At 41.3% G+C, this 17,085-nt stretch overlaps 2 protein-coding genes across 2 annotated transcripts in view; one reads left to right on the top strand and one right to left on the bottom strand.

The window, feature by feature from the left end:
- LOC139475601 (uncharacterized) overlaps window positions 1-6,811 on the top strand; it is a 69,204-nt gene extending 62,393 nt beyond the window's left edge. The window contains exons 33-38 of the mRNA XM_071258790.1: window positions 88-168; window positions 867-915; window positions 1,830-2,458; window positions 3,096-3,138; window positions 3,487-3,638; window positions 4,903-6,811. Of these exons, the coding sequence (XP_071114891.1) occupies window positions 88-168; window positions 867-915; window positions 1,830-2,458; window positions 3,096-3,138; window positions 3,487-3,638; window positions 4,903-5,070 (1,122 nt within the window). The 3' untranslated portion in view covers window positions 5,071-6,811. The remainder of the gene's footprint in view (window positions 1-87; window positions 169-866; window positions 916-1,829; window positions 2,459-3,095; window positions 3,139-3,486; window positions 3,639-4,902) is intronic.
- Window positions 6,812-7,859: 1,048 nt separating this feature from the next.
- The window catches only part of LOC139473671 (uncharacterized), a 48,252-nt gene continuing 39,026 nt past the window's right edge, over window positions 7,860-17,085 (bottom strand). The window contains exons 28-35 of the mRNA XM_071256366.1: window positions 16,703-16,766; window positions 15,963-16,029; window positions 14,940-15,025; window positions 13,626-13,794; window positions 13,203-13,256; window positions 11,606-11,651; window positions 10,747-11,115; window positions 7,860-9,296 (exon numbers count right to left, since the gene is read on the bottom strand). Coding sequence (XP_071112467.1) covers window positions 10,763-11,115; window positions 11,606-11,651; window positions 13,203-13,256; window positions 13,626-13,794; window positions 14,940-15,025; window positions 15,963-16,029; window positions 16,703-16,766 — 839 coding nt within the window. The 3' untranslated portion in view covers window positions 7,860-9,296; window positions 10,747-10,762. The remainder of the gene's footprint in view (window positions 9,297-10,746; window positions 11,116-11,605; window positions 11,652-13,202; window positions 13,257-13,625; window positions 13,795-14,939; window positions 15,026-15,962; window positions 16,030-16,702; window positions 16,767-17,085) is intronic.

Here is a 17,085-nt window from a genome sequence, read left to right as displayed (position 1 = left end):
AATCTTTTACTGTATTTTCAAGTTTTGACCGTTGACTTGTACGAAATGATGTGACCTTTACTTAAAGCAATCAATTTAATTTATTAGGTTCGCACTGGGTTTGCCAACTACAGGAGACGTTTCCTGTCAAGTCGGTCCCAGCTGTCAAGTCAACCAAGAAGAAAATCGGTAGAATTTCTTTTTCTTTGACATTTCATAAATCTGGAATTCTATGAAGAATACGATCATAACAAAAGTCATTCTATTGCTTGTCGTGAGGGGCTACTATATTTAACGGGGTTGTCACTCTCTGTGGTTCGGCTGATTGTTGTCTATCAGCTAAGAATCCGGGTTAGAATTCGTCTTCAGCAACCCAAGCTTGTCGTGAGAGGCGACTGACGGCGTCGAGTGACTAGGCTTTCGCTGGCTTGGTTAATGCATGTCATCAACCAAATTGCGCAGATGGATGCTGATGTTGTCAGACTCTGGATTGTCTGGTCGACTCGAGTATTTACAGATATACCTGGAAAACTGCTAAATGTGGGTTAAATAACAAACAAACAAACAAAATGATATCAAACAGCGACCGAGAGCTCCTGAGTGTAATTGTGAAGAACTTTGTCCTGGAGATATATAATCGGAAGCCACCCAATCAGAAACTTTCAGTGCGGAGTTAACCAACAAACTAATAAACCGGTGTCATCCTGACCCGAAGGTTTGATAGGTTGCTCATCCTTTCCGTCACTGGTTTGTCAAGATTAAATAAAGATCGCGGAATAGCTGGAATATTACAATATAACAAACAAACTTAAACAGATATTTTGTTACATGTAACAAGTAGAGTTTCAAGTTCTTTGCATATCTAACTGTACATACTTTCTCCGCAGCGTCAACAAGACAGAGCAGAGGGCAGCAGGGATCTTGCGTCACAGCAAAGTGAATATATTCTCATTTTAGCAGATTGTGTGATTGTCTCATGCAGTGGAACATTCTTCGAAATAGTTTCAATGTTATACTTTGATTAGACACTAACATGGGGTCGCACGTTTTGTTTTATGTAAGAAAACATATAGGATATTTATAGTAGCGGCAGCGGTTTGAGGGGATTTCTGATTCTGATTCTGGTGGGGCAGTTACATGTACATCATCTTAAAAGATACAGTGAGTTATTATGTTCGAGTGAATGAAACACCATTGATGTGTTATTTTTTCCAACGGCGTGGTGTCGTAACTGTGTTTAGCGTCCAATCTCCGACATACCGTAACTGTGATTAAGGTCCAATCTTCGACATACCGTTACTGTGTTTAGCGTCCAATCTCCGACATATCGTAACTTTGATTAGGGTCCAATCTCCGACATACCGTAACTGTGTTTAGTGTCCAATCTCCGACATACCGTAACTGTGTTTAGCGTCCTATCTCCGACATACCGTAACTGTGATTATGGTCCACTCTCCGACATACCGTAACTGTGATTAGGGTCCAATCTCCGACATACCGTAACTGTGTTTAGTGTCCAATCTCCGACATACCGTAACTGTGTTTAGCGTCCAATCTCCGACATACCGTAACTGTGATTAGGGTCCACTCTCCGACATACCGTAACTGTGATTAGGGTCCAATCTCCGACATACCGTAACTGTGATAAGGGTCCAATCTCCGACATACCGTAACTGTGTTTTGGTGTGCCAGGAGACACTCCAGCATCTACCCCAACGTATTGCCGATCCACGTCGCCATGGTCAGTTTATGACATAATTGCGGGGTTGACGATTGGGCTGTAAAGGGTCTTTTAATCTAAATGGCATGAGCTCAAACTACATGTAAAATGACTGTTGCTCTCTTTCCAGACTTGCTTCCATTTCATTCAATCTCAGAAGATCCACAATTTGGGGCGAGTTCCAACCCGGGCTTCGACAAGGATCACGCGGGTCGTGATGCGTATGTCACGGAACAGAGCGGAGCGTACGACAACAATATACCAGACCAACCTCCTACGCGCATCTTTCCCTCTGAAAGGACTTCCGGTCACTTACCATCTCCTACCACACCGGCCAGTCAAGGGATAGACCAATCAGCCGCCAGCATGGTGAATGAAGCAAATGAGTGGGCGGGGCCTATCGATGACGTAAACCCGTATGCAGATGAATGGGAGGGTCCTGTTGGTGACGTAAACCAATATGCAGATGAATGGGCGAGTCATGTTGGTGAAGTCGATTTGCCCCCAACTGCTTTGGTTGTGCCCACTGTCTATGTAGGCACGCATATAGGTGAATGGTTAGATCAGTTTGAAAATACTGATGGACCTCACGTTGACGGAAACAGGAGAGATGGCATACCCAATGTAACCCGAGCAGAGATTCACTACGAAATGAATGACTACACGAATGGCGCAGATTTACCCGTGAACGATCACCTGGGACGTGTCCATGATGACAGGAGGATGGCACAGAGAGTCGCCGCCGTTGACCCATCGCAGGTGAGTCAAATAAGAGCACCGGATTGTGACAAGATTGCCCGGAAGGTTTGTTTGCTTGTTTGTTTGTTTGTTTGTTTGTTTGTTTGTTTGTTTAACGCCGCACTCAGCAACATTCCAGACGGCGGTTTGTAAAATCTTGAGTCTGGACCAGACAATCCAGATATTGATATCATGAGCATCGATCCACGCAATTGGGATACGATGACATGCATCAACCAAGTCAGCGAGCCTGACCACCCGATCCCATTAGTCGCCTCTTACGACAAGCACAGTCTCCTTTTACTGCAAGCATGGTTTGCTGAAGACCAGCTCCAACTCGGATCTTCACGGTTGCCCGGTTTGACTGGGCTTGTAGCATTACTGCAGAAACATGAGCGGGAGGAATACCTATTTGAGTCTAACTTGTTATGTCCACTCGCCTTCTTTGTGTATAGACAGCTATTATAGCCATAGGTGTCTCCACAATGATGACATCATTATTGTACTGGTGACACAAGGCAACACAGCATAAATGTATATTGTTTGTCCGGTTGATAATCATTATGTCCGTGACTTAAAAGACTATTTGTAGTCTCCAAAATGAACACAAACAAATTAGTCCTTACAGGTACATGTACCCGTCTGGTTATGTTTACAGATGAATCCACACATTCGGCGGGGGAGAACAGGTAATTCTCCAGGTAAGAGTTATAAGCTTTTACAATGAGTACGAAACATTTTGCTTTGATTTCTGTACTTACCCATGTCATCAGTTAAGCATATATACATGTGGTCCTTCAATGGACAGGAGCTGCTAGATATGGGTTCAAACTCAAATAATTCGTATCCCTCCACAAAAACGCGCGCAAGGTCAATTTGTATCATTAAGTTTATAATGTTATTACATTAATCAATACTATCAACAAATTGGGACACATTTGATAGCAATCTTGTAATCCAAATATCGTGTTTCATTTGAAAGAAACAATATCTGTACCAGCGGCTCAAACAGGTGTAACAATCTTTATTTTTAAACAATACACAAACAGGCAGAATAAATGGACACGGAGAGAGGAGTACTCAACAACCTGCTGCCATGAAGGTTTCTGATTGGTTGGCTTCCGATCATATATCTCCAGGGCAGAGTTCTTCACAATTACATAGAGGAGCTCTCGTTCGGCATGACGTATCTAGTCTTATGGTATGTAATATCAATGTGTTTCTTTGTTGCTTGACGCCGCACTCAGCAATACTCCAGCTATATGGCAGCGGTCTGTACATAATCGAGTCTGGACTAGACAATCCAGTGAATCGATCTACGCAATTGAGTGAGTGAGTGAGTACGGTTTTACGCCGCTTTTAGCAATATTCCAGTAATATCACGGCGGGGGACACCAGAAATGGGCTTCACACATTGTACCCATGTCGGGAATCGAACCCAGGTCTTCGGCGTGACGAGCGAACGCTTTAACCACTAGGCTACCCGACCTCCCCTCTACGCAATTGAGATACCATGACATGCATCACCTGACCACTCGATCCCGTTAGCCGGCTCTTACGACAAGCATGGGTTGCTGAAGACGAATTCTAAACCGGAATCTTCACGGATAGAAAATCATCAGCCAAACCACAGAGAGTGACAACCCCATCAAATGTTGTCGCCTCTCACGACCAGCAATAGAATCCCGGCTTGTGGGTTCGCCTGCATCATTTCGGGCTTTCCTCCCACTTTAAGCTGACACGCCGTGATACAACTGGAATACTGTTAAAAGCGGCGTTAAACACAACTCACTCACTCATTACATTTACCCTGTCGGCTTCTTTGTTAAAGGAGTATTTGTGCGATATCTTTAAAGGGAGACTACACTCGAAGCAACCGGTAGCCTTAGACAGCTTGGTTTATCTCTCAGTTGTCACCTTTCTTGTCTGCTCGTTCCAATGTTATTATGTTTATCAGTAAAGCAGCAATAATTGCCCCAATCACACAGCGATTATAAATACTCGCCGTCAAAAGAAACGCGAATACCGTACATGTTGAGTAATATATGAAAATGTACTTATTCAAGAGATATTAGATTGGTTCGATGAACAAACGAACATACTGGTATGTTGTGTGAACCGATGCTCATGAACACATCACATGCGACGTCATAGATCCATGACAAGAGATGAACCATTTGTCTCATGCAGAATTAGCGTGTAAAGTTTGGAAATCACGTGCATCACATTGTGATAGGAATAAAGACACTCTGTGGTAAGACTTGAGTTATTGTTAGTTTTTGTCATTAAGTGGTACACATTGGAAACATCTCTTCTCAACGTACATACTATATGTTTCTATGGTTCGCGTTTCTTTTGGGGGTGAGCATATGTTTCACACTTTGCGTTAGGTATTATGTCTAGACCTAGGCTGCATGATTAACAACACATACTGTGGTGCTGAAGACAGAAATCTATCTTTTCAGGAATTTGTTCCCTACGGTGTTCGAGCAAACACGTCCATTGGCGGTGGGCATCGAGATTCGCCTTTCCTACATCCGGGTATGATAGGATACACGTCACATGAGCGCATGAACACATTACAAGACAGACCATTCAGCCAATCAGTGGAATCGTTAAATTCACTCATTTAGGTAGAAGCATGCCTTATCTTGTACAAGAATCAATATGTATAATGTTTCATCTGGAAATTTGGAACCATATTCACGTGTAAATATTATGCCGTTAAAATATGTATTACAGTGCAAGACATATTTACTTGAGTGTGACATGGCTATCAGTAGGATGCGGGCGTCTTACGGAAATCTATATATCTATATATATATATGACAATTAATATGAGCATTATTCCATAGATTGTAGCGGTCTACTGACACATGAGGAAATGTGGTTTTGATTGATGTGCATTAACTACTGTAAACTACGTTTATAACGTACACGCTTATAACGAACTGACGGATATAACGAACTTATGTTTTAGTCCCGGCCATTTGATATGCTCATAACGAACTACGGTTATTACGAACTAAAATTAGTGGTCCCTTTGAGTTCGTTATAACCTTAGTTTACTGTAATTAATAATGTATAAACAATAAAAGCTACCTCAATGTACGGTATTAGATTGCCGCATTATTATCCTAAAACATATATTTAATGCATAATTATGTAAATTTTCTTATGATATTATGGAAGCAACTTGAGTTAATATTTAACGTCACATCGGCAATATTTTAGCCATATCGTGATATTATGAGAAGGATATGAGAAGGGTTTGTATAGTCACAAAATATGACATTGTTATTGCTTACTAAAAATTGAATTGACATAATTTATCATTTATTTATTTCCCTTGTATGGGGTATTCATGTCAAAGGGTTACGAGTATGACTGTTGCAAATAACATTGACGTCATCTAATAGTGTTTCATTTATGTCATCAGTAGTGTCATCGCCAGTGGATTCGGCATAATATTTCAATGCGTATGTTACGTTTTTGACATTTTCTGTTCATTTTCTGACAGTTGTGTAAGTCGTCTACACAGTTAAAATATAATACTTTATTCAGTACTTGTGTAGGTCTACGACCCTACAATTGAGGGTCGCCAGAAGACAAACATGGCTGTATTTCTAATTAAAGATTTTTCTCGGTTTAGCATGAGAATATTACATTTAGAGTACGTGGGATAGACAAACTTAATCTGGAATACACTGCTGGCGAAGGTTACCATATGCGTTACCAATTAACAAGAAATGATATTCGTCCTCCACAAAGCCCATGTTACATGTTTTACGAAACCTCTGGTCTCTGGGAGTAGTATTGTATCTACCTTTTTCTATATGTACAGAATGTGAGCTACAGCGGAATCGAGCCATTGTCGATCTAAATGTATCCAAATTTACAACTGAAAACTAAACACGGACAACAATGCAGAAATTCATTCACTGATTCATTACTGGGATATCAGAAAATGGCTCGCACTTCAAGCGAGATCTTCTAATGGTGACAGGTTCATGGCTGTATTTGCGTTGCGTCACCTTTAGTATGTGTATTGACTGTGATATTGACTGTTGACTGTTGTTGTATAATATGTACAATTCTTATTCTAAACGTGTTTTGATTGCCATCCTTGTTGTGATTTCCCTTTAAGTAGGGGACAGTTATTTTCTCACAGGAACCAGGGAAATGTATGGTATAGACAGATCGCAAGTAAGATTAATTCCAAAACTCGCAAGATTGACTTTGCATCTTTACGTCATTCCATGCATTGTGCTAAAGTGATAATGTCCATCCAAAGTTGACGACTACTTTTTATTTATGACATATGTTGGGTTTTTTATCTTATAATCGTGTGAATCGTGTGTAGGGGAACTTCTATCTTTACCTGATGTTTTTGATAATCTAATTGTACATGCATAAACAAGTTTTCAGGAATTTGTTTTTAAGTCTGTTAATATGTTGTTGTTCCTTTAAGGCCTTATGTTTGATGTTCGTTTCCCGAAATTGGTACAATGTTTGAAGCCCAATTCTGGTGTCCCCCGCCGTGATATTACTGGAATATTGCTAAGGAAGCGTAAACATATACTCACTCACTAAACGAGCAGATAGACGGACATTTGTCTTTCGGTAAGAAAGTGTAAGGTGTGTGTGTGTGTGTGTGTGTGTGTGTGTGTGTGTGTGTGTGCTCTGACGATCGTTCATTCTTCCTACGGACACCATACGTACACATCATACTTTTGACTTGAATTCCATCAACATTACTTTCCTGAATCAAACTCAAGGGGTATGTGTAAGGAATGGTATTGATAGTGACATGTGTTTGGGCTAAAGAGGGACTTGGGGGATCCAAATGGCTGTCCTATCCAGCTGGATCCAAATCCTTAAAAACACTCTTAACCAGCTGCTTACTGTAATTTAACGATCTTGGTCAATCTAGCAGCCTAATGTGACCTAAACACTGAGACAATGCCAGTGTTTACAAAGCTACTAATAATAGAATATATACCTTCAATAAATTGGGCAACAGGACGGTGAGCAGTACCGTTGATGAATTAAAAGAGTCCCTATTTGGGAAAAAGTAGACAAAACAAGTTGTTTCTATTATCATTTGTGTAAAGGTGCGAAACACTGGTGATGACAAGGTCTTTTCGTCGAAAATCCTTGATGTATTATGATGGTGATGGTTTTAATTTACTTTAAAGCCGTATTTTAAAGTATAGCTGATCTGTCATCCTAAATTATGAATCGTAGAGGGTTTAATTACAATTCTGTTGAAACAAACGATACCTATGTACTATGGATAATACGTATTCGAAATCGAACCCGTAATGAGCGGATCTGGCAGCGTGCATAAATAGAAAATAACACTAACATTACCTTGTTTTTCAATATAGCTTTATTTGTAAGCAACTTTTACAATACAAACTATGACATTTGGTTTTTATGGAAAGTAATACTAACTGTAAAAATACAAACATGAAATGTAATGGCAATACATTGTGAAAATATAATCTCGCGACTACGTTTAATAAGGATTACGTTATATGTATACTTGTATCATGTGATATATCAGTGAGTGTGTAATATTAAAGTCCACCGGCAAAATATATTCAAGTGACATGAGGGCGTGTCCGCTTTATCTGGGAGAAATGCCCGAAGTGATACGGGCTTAAAGAAGTGAGTGAGTGAGTATGGTTTTACGCCACTTTTAGCAATATTCCAGCAATATCAGGGCGGGGGACACCAGAAATGAGCTTCACACATTGTACCCATGTCGGGAATTGAACCCGGGTCTTCGGCGTGACGAGCGAACGCTTTAACCACTAGGCTACCCGACCGCCCCGCAGGGCTTAAACGTTTACCATAACGTGAAACCCCTGAGCACTAATAATCAGTGGGATTCTGGTATTCGAACCCATGACCATATGGTTCTGGGGTGCCTTAAGGAATGCAACTATGGACACCGAATCGCGACGCCCTAGACGGCCTACTCTTTACATGAATTGACTGTACACGCCAACGTGAAAACGCCCAACGTCATTTTCAAGATTTTGGTAATTTATAAAATTAAGAATCACTCGATAGTTGTCATAATCGACAGAAGCATGCAATTGCAAGGAAAGATGCAGGTAAACAGATGTGAACAATGAACAGTTAACATCCTGCAATGCGAGATAGGTAGGTGTGGACAAAATTGAGCCAACAAGTCAATTTGCTTAGAAACATGTCCTACAATGTATATGTCACATTTCGTCCTATTGTACAATTTTCTAATGTGGCTGCTAAAAGAACCATTGTTTAAAGAGATACAACCATTGTTGAAAGAGATACAACCATTGTTGAAAGAGATACCACCCTTGTTTAAAGAGATACAAACATTGTTTAAAGAGATACAACCATTATTTAAAGAAATGTAAAGAAACCATTGGTTAAGAAAATACAACTATTGATTATAGAAGTATGCTCAATAAATACACCAACTGCTCACAGAAATACAAGGTTTTTTTACAGAAATACAACAAATGCTTTATGAAGTACAACAAAATATTTGCAGAAATACTACCGTTCCATAGATATCATTTATTGTGTGGACTTTACAATCAAGTACGTACATGTCCATATACCTTGTGTTTGTCCATGGTAAATACATGTACAGTAGTATCATACAAATTAACACACCGAACAGTCATATCGGACATTTATTCGAGATACCCGTTTGGTTAAGTGGGTAATCCAACTGGGTTACCAAACAATGCACAATCCACTATTCTTGAATTTACCCAGAGCCCCAAATCCAGATATTGAAAAGGCTTTTGTCGCCCGTCATCAGCGTGTCTCCATATACATGGAAAGGCACAGTGTTCTGAGATGAAATATATATTTCATTGAAAAGGCTACTGCATTTTCTTTGTTTTTCCTGTCATTCTTCAGTACCTGCATGCTTGTGGTTAGTAGCTTATAATTAGTCGAAAATGGGCATAGGCCGGGTCGGTTTTGACGTAGTCGTTTAAGTACATGTGCAGGTACGCTGATGGTAAGTTCGACTCCTGCGCCCGACAGGATTATGACTCTTGGAGTGTCAGGTAAGCTGATGGTAAGTTCGAGTCCTGCACCCGACAGAATTATGACTCTGGAAGTGTCAGGTCCGCTGATGGTAAGTTCGAGTCCTGCACTCGACAGAATTATGACTGTGGGAGTGTCAGGTACGCTGATGGTAAGTTCGAGTCCTGCACGCGACAGAATTATGACTGTGGGAGTGTCAGGTACGCTGATTGTAAGTTCGAGTCCTGCACTCGAAAGGATTATGACTGTGGGAGTGTCAGGTACGCTGATGGTAAGTTCGAGTCCTGCACTCGACAGGATTATGACTGTGGGAGCGTCAGGTACGCTGATGGTACGTTCGAGTCCTGCACTCGACAGGATTATGACTGTGAGAGTGTCAGGTACGCTGATGGTAAGTTCGAGTCCTGCACTCGGCAGGATTATGACTGTGGGAGTGTCAGGTACGCTGATGTAAGTTCGAGTCCTGCGCTCGACAGGATTATAACTGTTGGAGTGTCAGGTCCGCTGATGGTAAGTTCGAGTCCTGCACTCGACAGAATTATGACTGTGGGAGTGTCAGGTACGCTGATGGTAAGTTCGAGTCCTGCACTCGACAGGATTATGACTCTGGGAGGGTCAGGTACGCTGATGGTAAGTTCGAGTCCTGCACTCGACAGAATTATGACTGTGGGAGTGTCAGGTACGCTGATAGAAAGTTCGAGTCCTGCAATCGACATGATTATGACTGTGGGAGTGTCAGGTCCGCTGATGGTAAGTTCGAGTCCTGCAGTCGACAGGATTATGACTGTGGGAGTGTCAGGTCCGCTGATGGTAAGTTCGAGACCTGCACTCGACACGATTATGACTCTTGGAGTGTCAGAGACCAGCCAATGCTCGTTTATTTCAGCCAAACAGTAACCGTTGATGACTTGAATCACTATTGGCATCCCTCCCACCTGTCATTTAGTACAGCTTAGTACGGCGTGAGAACTAATTTATTCACTTCTTTAATGAAACGGATGCGCCCTACATTTTATAGTGGATCATGAAAAAAGAAAGATATGTGTCTACCGATGTATGCTTATATAGATGTTCATTTCTCGGATAGCGGGGGTGAACGCGTACTCCGATTGCAAACATTTATTTCGTGATTAACTTCATAAATATAACCATTATACCAAGATTTAATCAATCATGTTCGTTACATTATTTTTTAAGAATATATACATGTAAACTCCTAACAAACACACCGGTCGTCACAGTTTACTCACCCAAATGGAATAAAGGTTAAATCCTTTTAGGACGGGAAGGGATCATTGGTTTTCTCTCTGTGTCTTGGACATTTCTGTATAAGGCATCCAAGGGCATGTTGTCATGGTCCCCAGACTTGGCCTTTTCAGTTGGATCTCGCCTCCTGCTGACCCCGCCAACAGGATTCGAAAGCTCATTCGCATACTGATTTTCTTGACTGAATTCCTTTGCAAACAAACCTATTTGTGTCGCTTGGTGGTCCATATCGTCGTAGACATTTTCATTTCGTTGTGAAGCCTCAAGAGACTCATAATGCTGTGATTCCATGACATCTCTGCCATGACGGGTATCATCTATGCACTGATAGGCTCCACTAGCGCGGGGTGCGTCTGAAGAAGAGAGTTGAGAGGGTTGCTGGAATTTTGTCCAGAATTTGTTGATTCACGAACATATTGCAAAAAGTGTTTTGTTTGAGCTTTTACAAAGATATGTTTTATGTGCTTGTTGAAAATGATGGATTTCCTGACAAAACTGTGTTGTGAAAAAATGTTCGGCTGAACTTGTTAGTGAAAACAATTAGCCTTTCTCCAAACAAACTAACACACACACATACTTTTTTGCCGATGTTTCTATATCCAAGACAAACCAAATTGTTCCACATTGTTTATCTTCTCGAAGATGGTTTACTTTTATGAAGGCCTTTGACCCATATACAGCTTCTACGTTCAAATAAATATACAAGATTTCAAACAATTTGAAATCAAGTTCTACTGGTTAAATAACTGTCTTAGTATGTTCTTAAATGTAAGACCATACATAAAGCGAAACAAATACAGGCAACATATTCCTACAGTGTCAGAATCTGTACACTTGACTTACTTTGCCTTTCTGCATCTTCTTTCAGTGCATCCATTTCAACTACACCCTACAGAATAAAAGGTGGATAGGCATTAACATATTTCCATCAGTTAAACGTTTTGACAATTTAAGATATTAAACGTTTGGTTAAAGTGATACAATTATCATAATTTCCGATACGATCCAACATCACTGTTTGATCAGTTGATGCAGTACATCGTCACGATCCATTGGTCAGAAAGAAGAGATGGGACATCATCAGTTGTCCATGCCGTCACAAATTGATATGAGGTGAGGTGCATTGGGGTTTAACGTCGCGTTCAACATTATTGCACTTATGTAGCATGCACATGTGAGTGTGGCTAATTGTACTAGTCCGAACTGATGCCGATTTATAGTGCTAGCCCACTGAGATACCATGCCGCAGTTGAACATGAATACCCCACTCGGACACAGTACACTAACTCCGCCGACCAGTTCTTGTTTTAGCCCCAGAATGCCGAGCGCCAGGCAACCGAACAACAAGTACCATCTTTTAACGTCTTATGGTAAGACACGGTCGGGGATCGAACCCCGAACCTTCCCCTCTAGGAACGGACGCTTTACTGCAAGACCAAATTAATGTAAATGATTAAAAAAAACACAATATTGGTTCCAGTTTCAAAATTTCTTTTTCGTGCTTTCATAAATATTTAAATGAGTATGGTACGGAAGCGTAGTGGGGCCACGGTGAAATTCTTCTTTGTCTAAGTATCACTTACGTGTGACTTAGTATCTTCTACGTAGGACTTACTATCTCCTACGTAGGACTTAGTATGGCCTAGAATCACTATCTCTTACGTATGACTTAGTATCTCCTACGTAAGTCCTATGTAGTAGATACTAAGTCCTACGTAGGAGATACTTCGACAAAAAAAATCACCGTGGCCCCACTACGCTTCCGTAGTATGGGTAACAGAGAAAACTAACCTAGTAGAAATGCAACACACCAACAACAGAATAATCTCGGAATTATCGGTCGAAGAACATTCAATGAGCATAAGGGGCAAAATAGTGATGCAAAATGTATGAATGGATCGCTGAAGACCAGTGGTGACACAGGTGTTGGCGAGAAAGACAAGCAAAACCTGCTCTACCGGCAGCACTCAGCACTCTCAATATCCATTACAAAAGTGAAATAAAGAGAATTGAAAATCCCATGTAAAGACCATAGAATGGTATACCATCGCGCATCATACTTCTGAAACGCTTGTGAATTAGTATTTTTAACCGCTACAAATAGGTTATTGAAACGTGAAGATAATCCGTGAGGTGTAGTAAATGATTGAAGCCCAAGTAAAATGTCAAGTGCTTGGGGATTTAGAATTACCCGTACATAGTTGTTTACAAATAGATTTGATCGTTCGAAAACATTTGGGATGGGACAGTAAAAAAATGTACCTCTATCAGAGCAACAAAAGAGTTATTCATGGCGGTTTTTTAACCTGATCTGTGCGACGAGTATATTTTGTTTTATTATTCATAGACACTCTGTGGTGATTTACTGATTCCACAATGTATTTCCGATTTCAGGGTTAAACATTGTGTTTTAATTTGAAAACAAAGGAAACATTGTTACCTCTGTGGTGTGTTGATCACGTGGTCGCCTCAGGTTTATAACTCCTTTACGAACCTGAAAGGAATTGTAAAAATATTCATATTGAGATACATCCTGTGTGTGTCTGTGTGTTTTCCTTACAAGGAGACACCTGGAATGGCTCAATGCAAATTATACTCAACAGGCGTTTGAGAGGAAATCAAATCAAAGCAATAATTTCCGGGTGGCTGAACTGACTATGATTATGTTTCTAGCCTTGACTGCTACATAAGAGTGACACAGAGTGTGGCTGTCACCTGATCCTGATACTGCTAAGGGGTGCAAAGCAACGCGACACTTTAGAGGACAGGGTGACCTATGGCCTTATATGTATTCATGTTTTCGTTGGTCCGATAAAAAGGCCTAACATTTTAAATCGTCTTCGTAAGAAACTTGAGCATTTACATTTGTGTTGACAATACACTGGGTAATGAAGATCATGAATCCCTGTAGGATGCTGATGACTGCGAACAGATAGTCATACACATCGCTTCCGTCTTGAACGGATAAGAGACCAAAAATCCAGGCCAAGCCAAGAACCGGCACCATGAAGCACATCAAATGAAGACGTTTCCTGGAAATATACGAAACACAAGTCTTTCAGAGATGGGGCAGTAGAAAAGTTCGAAGTCAGACAAAAAAAACAACCTATTACTTTACATTTTAAGGCAGTCCCCTTAATACTTGAAAACAAATATCTACATGCTCAGGAATAAAACACAGAAATCTCAATACCCTTGCATAAATTTATGAAACATTGCACAATAAAGATTGTGGAGAAACACCAACGCACCAACGCATAACTTGAACAAGGCATGCAGGGAGGTATGTGATCGTATTCTTTACGATGGGTTCCCTGTTGTGTAACCTCGGAGGTATAACTTGAACAACGCATGCAGGGAGGTATGTGGTCGTATTCTTTACGATGGGTTCCCTGTTGTGTAACCTCGGAGGTATAACTTGAACAAGGCCTCTTAAATGAAAGCCACATTGACGTGATAGTAACTGATACTGTCCCGGGTCGGATTAGATTCCCACTCTATTGTGGCTTGTCGTAAGAGGCGACCAAACTGTAAATGACTTCATATATTGGTACGTGTCATCGTACCCTGACGATGGACGTTGTCCATGAGCACTGGTTTGTCTGGCTGAGTCGCGGCTATCTACTCATCGCAGTGATATACCAACAACAACAACTGACTAAATGTATTGCTGTACATTTCCTTACAAGGAGGCATCTGGAGTGGCTTCATGTAAATTATACTCAGCAGGCGTACGAGAGGAAATCAAATGAAAGCAAAAAAGCCTTTGTTGCTGAACTGACTATCCTTGACGTCTACATACGTGTGACCTATGGGAACAGTGAGTGAGTGAGTATGTTTTTACGCCGCTTTTAGCAATATTCCAGCAATATCACGGCGGAGGCCACCAGAAATGGGATTCACACATTGTACCCATGTCGGGAATCGAACCCGGGTCTTCGGCGTGACGAGCGAACGCTTTAACCAATAGGCTACCCTCCATAGGAACAGTGTGTTGCACATGTCATTGGTGAAATCCACTGTCAGCTGATCCTGATGTTGCTAATGGACACAAAGCTAAACGGCAAATTGCGGCACTTCAGATGACAGGGCGACCCACTGCCTTTTATTAATTCATATTTTCGTCGGTTCGTAACATAGCCACTGTCCGTATGACCATATAGCCATCAATACTTACGTTTCCTTTTCTGGATCATCTTGGTTACGTAAAGCCCGTCTCGCCAGGTGATTGTGTATCATTTTTCCAATTATGAAAAAGTTAATCTGAAACAATGAGCAGAGCACCACCGTTCAACGATAAAATCTTTACCCTGGAGAACGTATTTACTCAGCAGGAATAACACTATTCTCACTTTTCTCGCGTATGCACGTATATTGTATTTGTATATTGTTTTGCCTATATCCCAAATCATGAAGCGTCACAATTCGCAGAGCTGAGTTGCGTCCCTTATCTTTGTCAGGATCACCGGACCCTGGGTTCGAACCCGAAATCGCTGTGGTTATGATCTAGTATTGTCAGTGCCATACCCTGAAGGGGAAAACGTGTCTGTCCTGTGACACTTTGGAATTCCCCACTTTGAGCTAATAGGCCGTGGTACAAACTTGAATAAAGTGAACATGGCCATATACTGTAACAATTACTCAATAGCGTCGCGGGTGGCCCAGTCTAAGGCGACGCAATTCACTGTACGAGCGGGGTTTGTATCCCAGATTATCCCTGTTTATTGGTCAACATCAGCAACATACCCTTCCACGTCAGTTTTACAAACGCGATAAACATCTAAACCCGCTTTCCTATCACATCAAGCTGACACGCCGTGATATAAGCAAAACACACACACGCCCACACACACACACACACACACACACACACACACACACACACTTAAAGCACTAATGCACGTCGCTATACAAGTGCCATAAACTTGTCTTGTTTGTTTGTTGTTTGTCGCCGCACTCGGCAATATACCAGCTATAAGACGGCGGTCTGTAAATAATCGAGTCTGGACAGGTCAATCCAGAGATCGACATCATGAGCATCCATCTATGCATGACATGCATAAAACAAGTCAGCGAGCCTGACCACCCGATACCGTTAGTCGCCCTTTTCGACAAGCATGGGCTGTTGAAGGCCAATTCTAACCCAGATCTTCACGAGTTTTCTTCACAGTGATTCGAAATGAAACAAACGAATACTCACGACGAGGATGATCAGAACGGGAACTATGAACAGCCATTTCGAATCACCAGCAAGAGACAACCAGCAGCTGTGAAGAATAAAGACATGGACATTCAGTATGAGGAATTCCATGCTAATAAGGTAAACGGAAACTGAAACATTTAAAGGCATTATTAATGCCATGTTTGTTGTTTAATGCCGCACCTAGCAATATTCCAGCGATATGACGGCGGTCTGTAAATAATCCAGTCTGGACAAGACAATCCAGTGATTGATAACATGAGCATCGATCCACACAAATGGGATACGATGACATGCATCAACCAAGTCAGTGAGCCTGACCACCCGATCCTGTTAGTCGCCTCTTACGACCAGCACAGTCGCCTTTCACGGCACGCATGGATTGCTGAAGACCTATTCTACCCCGGATCTTCACGGGTTTAATGCCAGGTACATGCACATGTACATGCATGCGTGAGCGCTCAAAAGTTGCACGTTGCACGTCGCTTATGTAAATATTCCAGAAATAATATGGTAGGGACCTCATGAATGACCATATACCGCACATTACCAATTTTTGCCGTGACATGCTACCGCTCCAACCCCTCGGCTACACTGCGCTATGGAGAAAACCTAAATCACTGTACATCTGCTTTAAATGATAAAATCGATTAGTATATAACTTTGAGGATGATTTAACAATATCATTATAGCCAGCTCATTAACAATGAGACTCTAGTATAACTGCACGCAACACTCACTGCAGGCCTGGTTCATAGACTTGTAATTGAGCACAAGAGATGATGACTGCTAACACGGTCAAACCTGGAAATGAAATCACAATCAATCTGAAAAATACTCCTTAACGACACGCAAACCATATCCACTTTTCATAATCATAACAGTCATCATACTATGTTATTTGGTTTTGGAAGATGTGTAAGATGTCACGTTGATAATATCTACCTATGCCTGCCTAAGCGAGTATCTGTTTGTACAGTTTCCTCTATCCCAAGACTTCCAAATAGTGACAGGCGAGTGTGCGGATATGTATCGCGTGTTGTCCACAACCCGAGACAATTGGGATATACCTTCGAATGAAAATGTACCTTGGAATATATTACGTCAACGCCAGAGAATCACC

This window comes from Haliotis cracherodii, unplaced genomic scaffold, assembly GCF_022045235.1.
Source record: "Haliotis cracherodii isolate W230 unplaced genomic scaffold, xgHalCrac1.p SCAF_3, whole genome shotgun sequence".
Lineage (NCBI taxonomy): Eukaryota > Metazoa > Mollusca > Gastropoda > Lepetellida > Haliotidae > Haliotis > Haliotis cracherodii.
The sequence above is the reverse complement of the archived record's forward strand: the minus strand, read 5'-3'. Positions and strand labels throughout refer to the sequence as shown.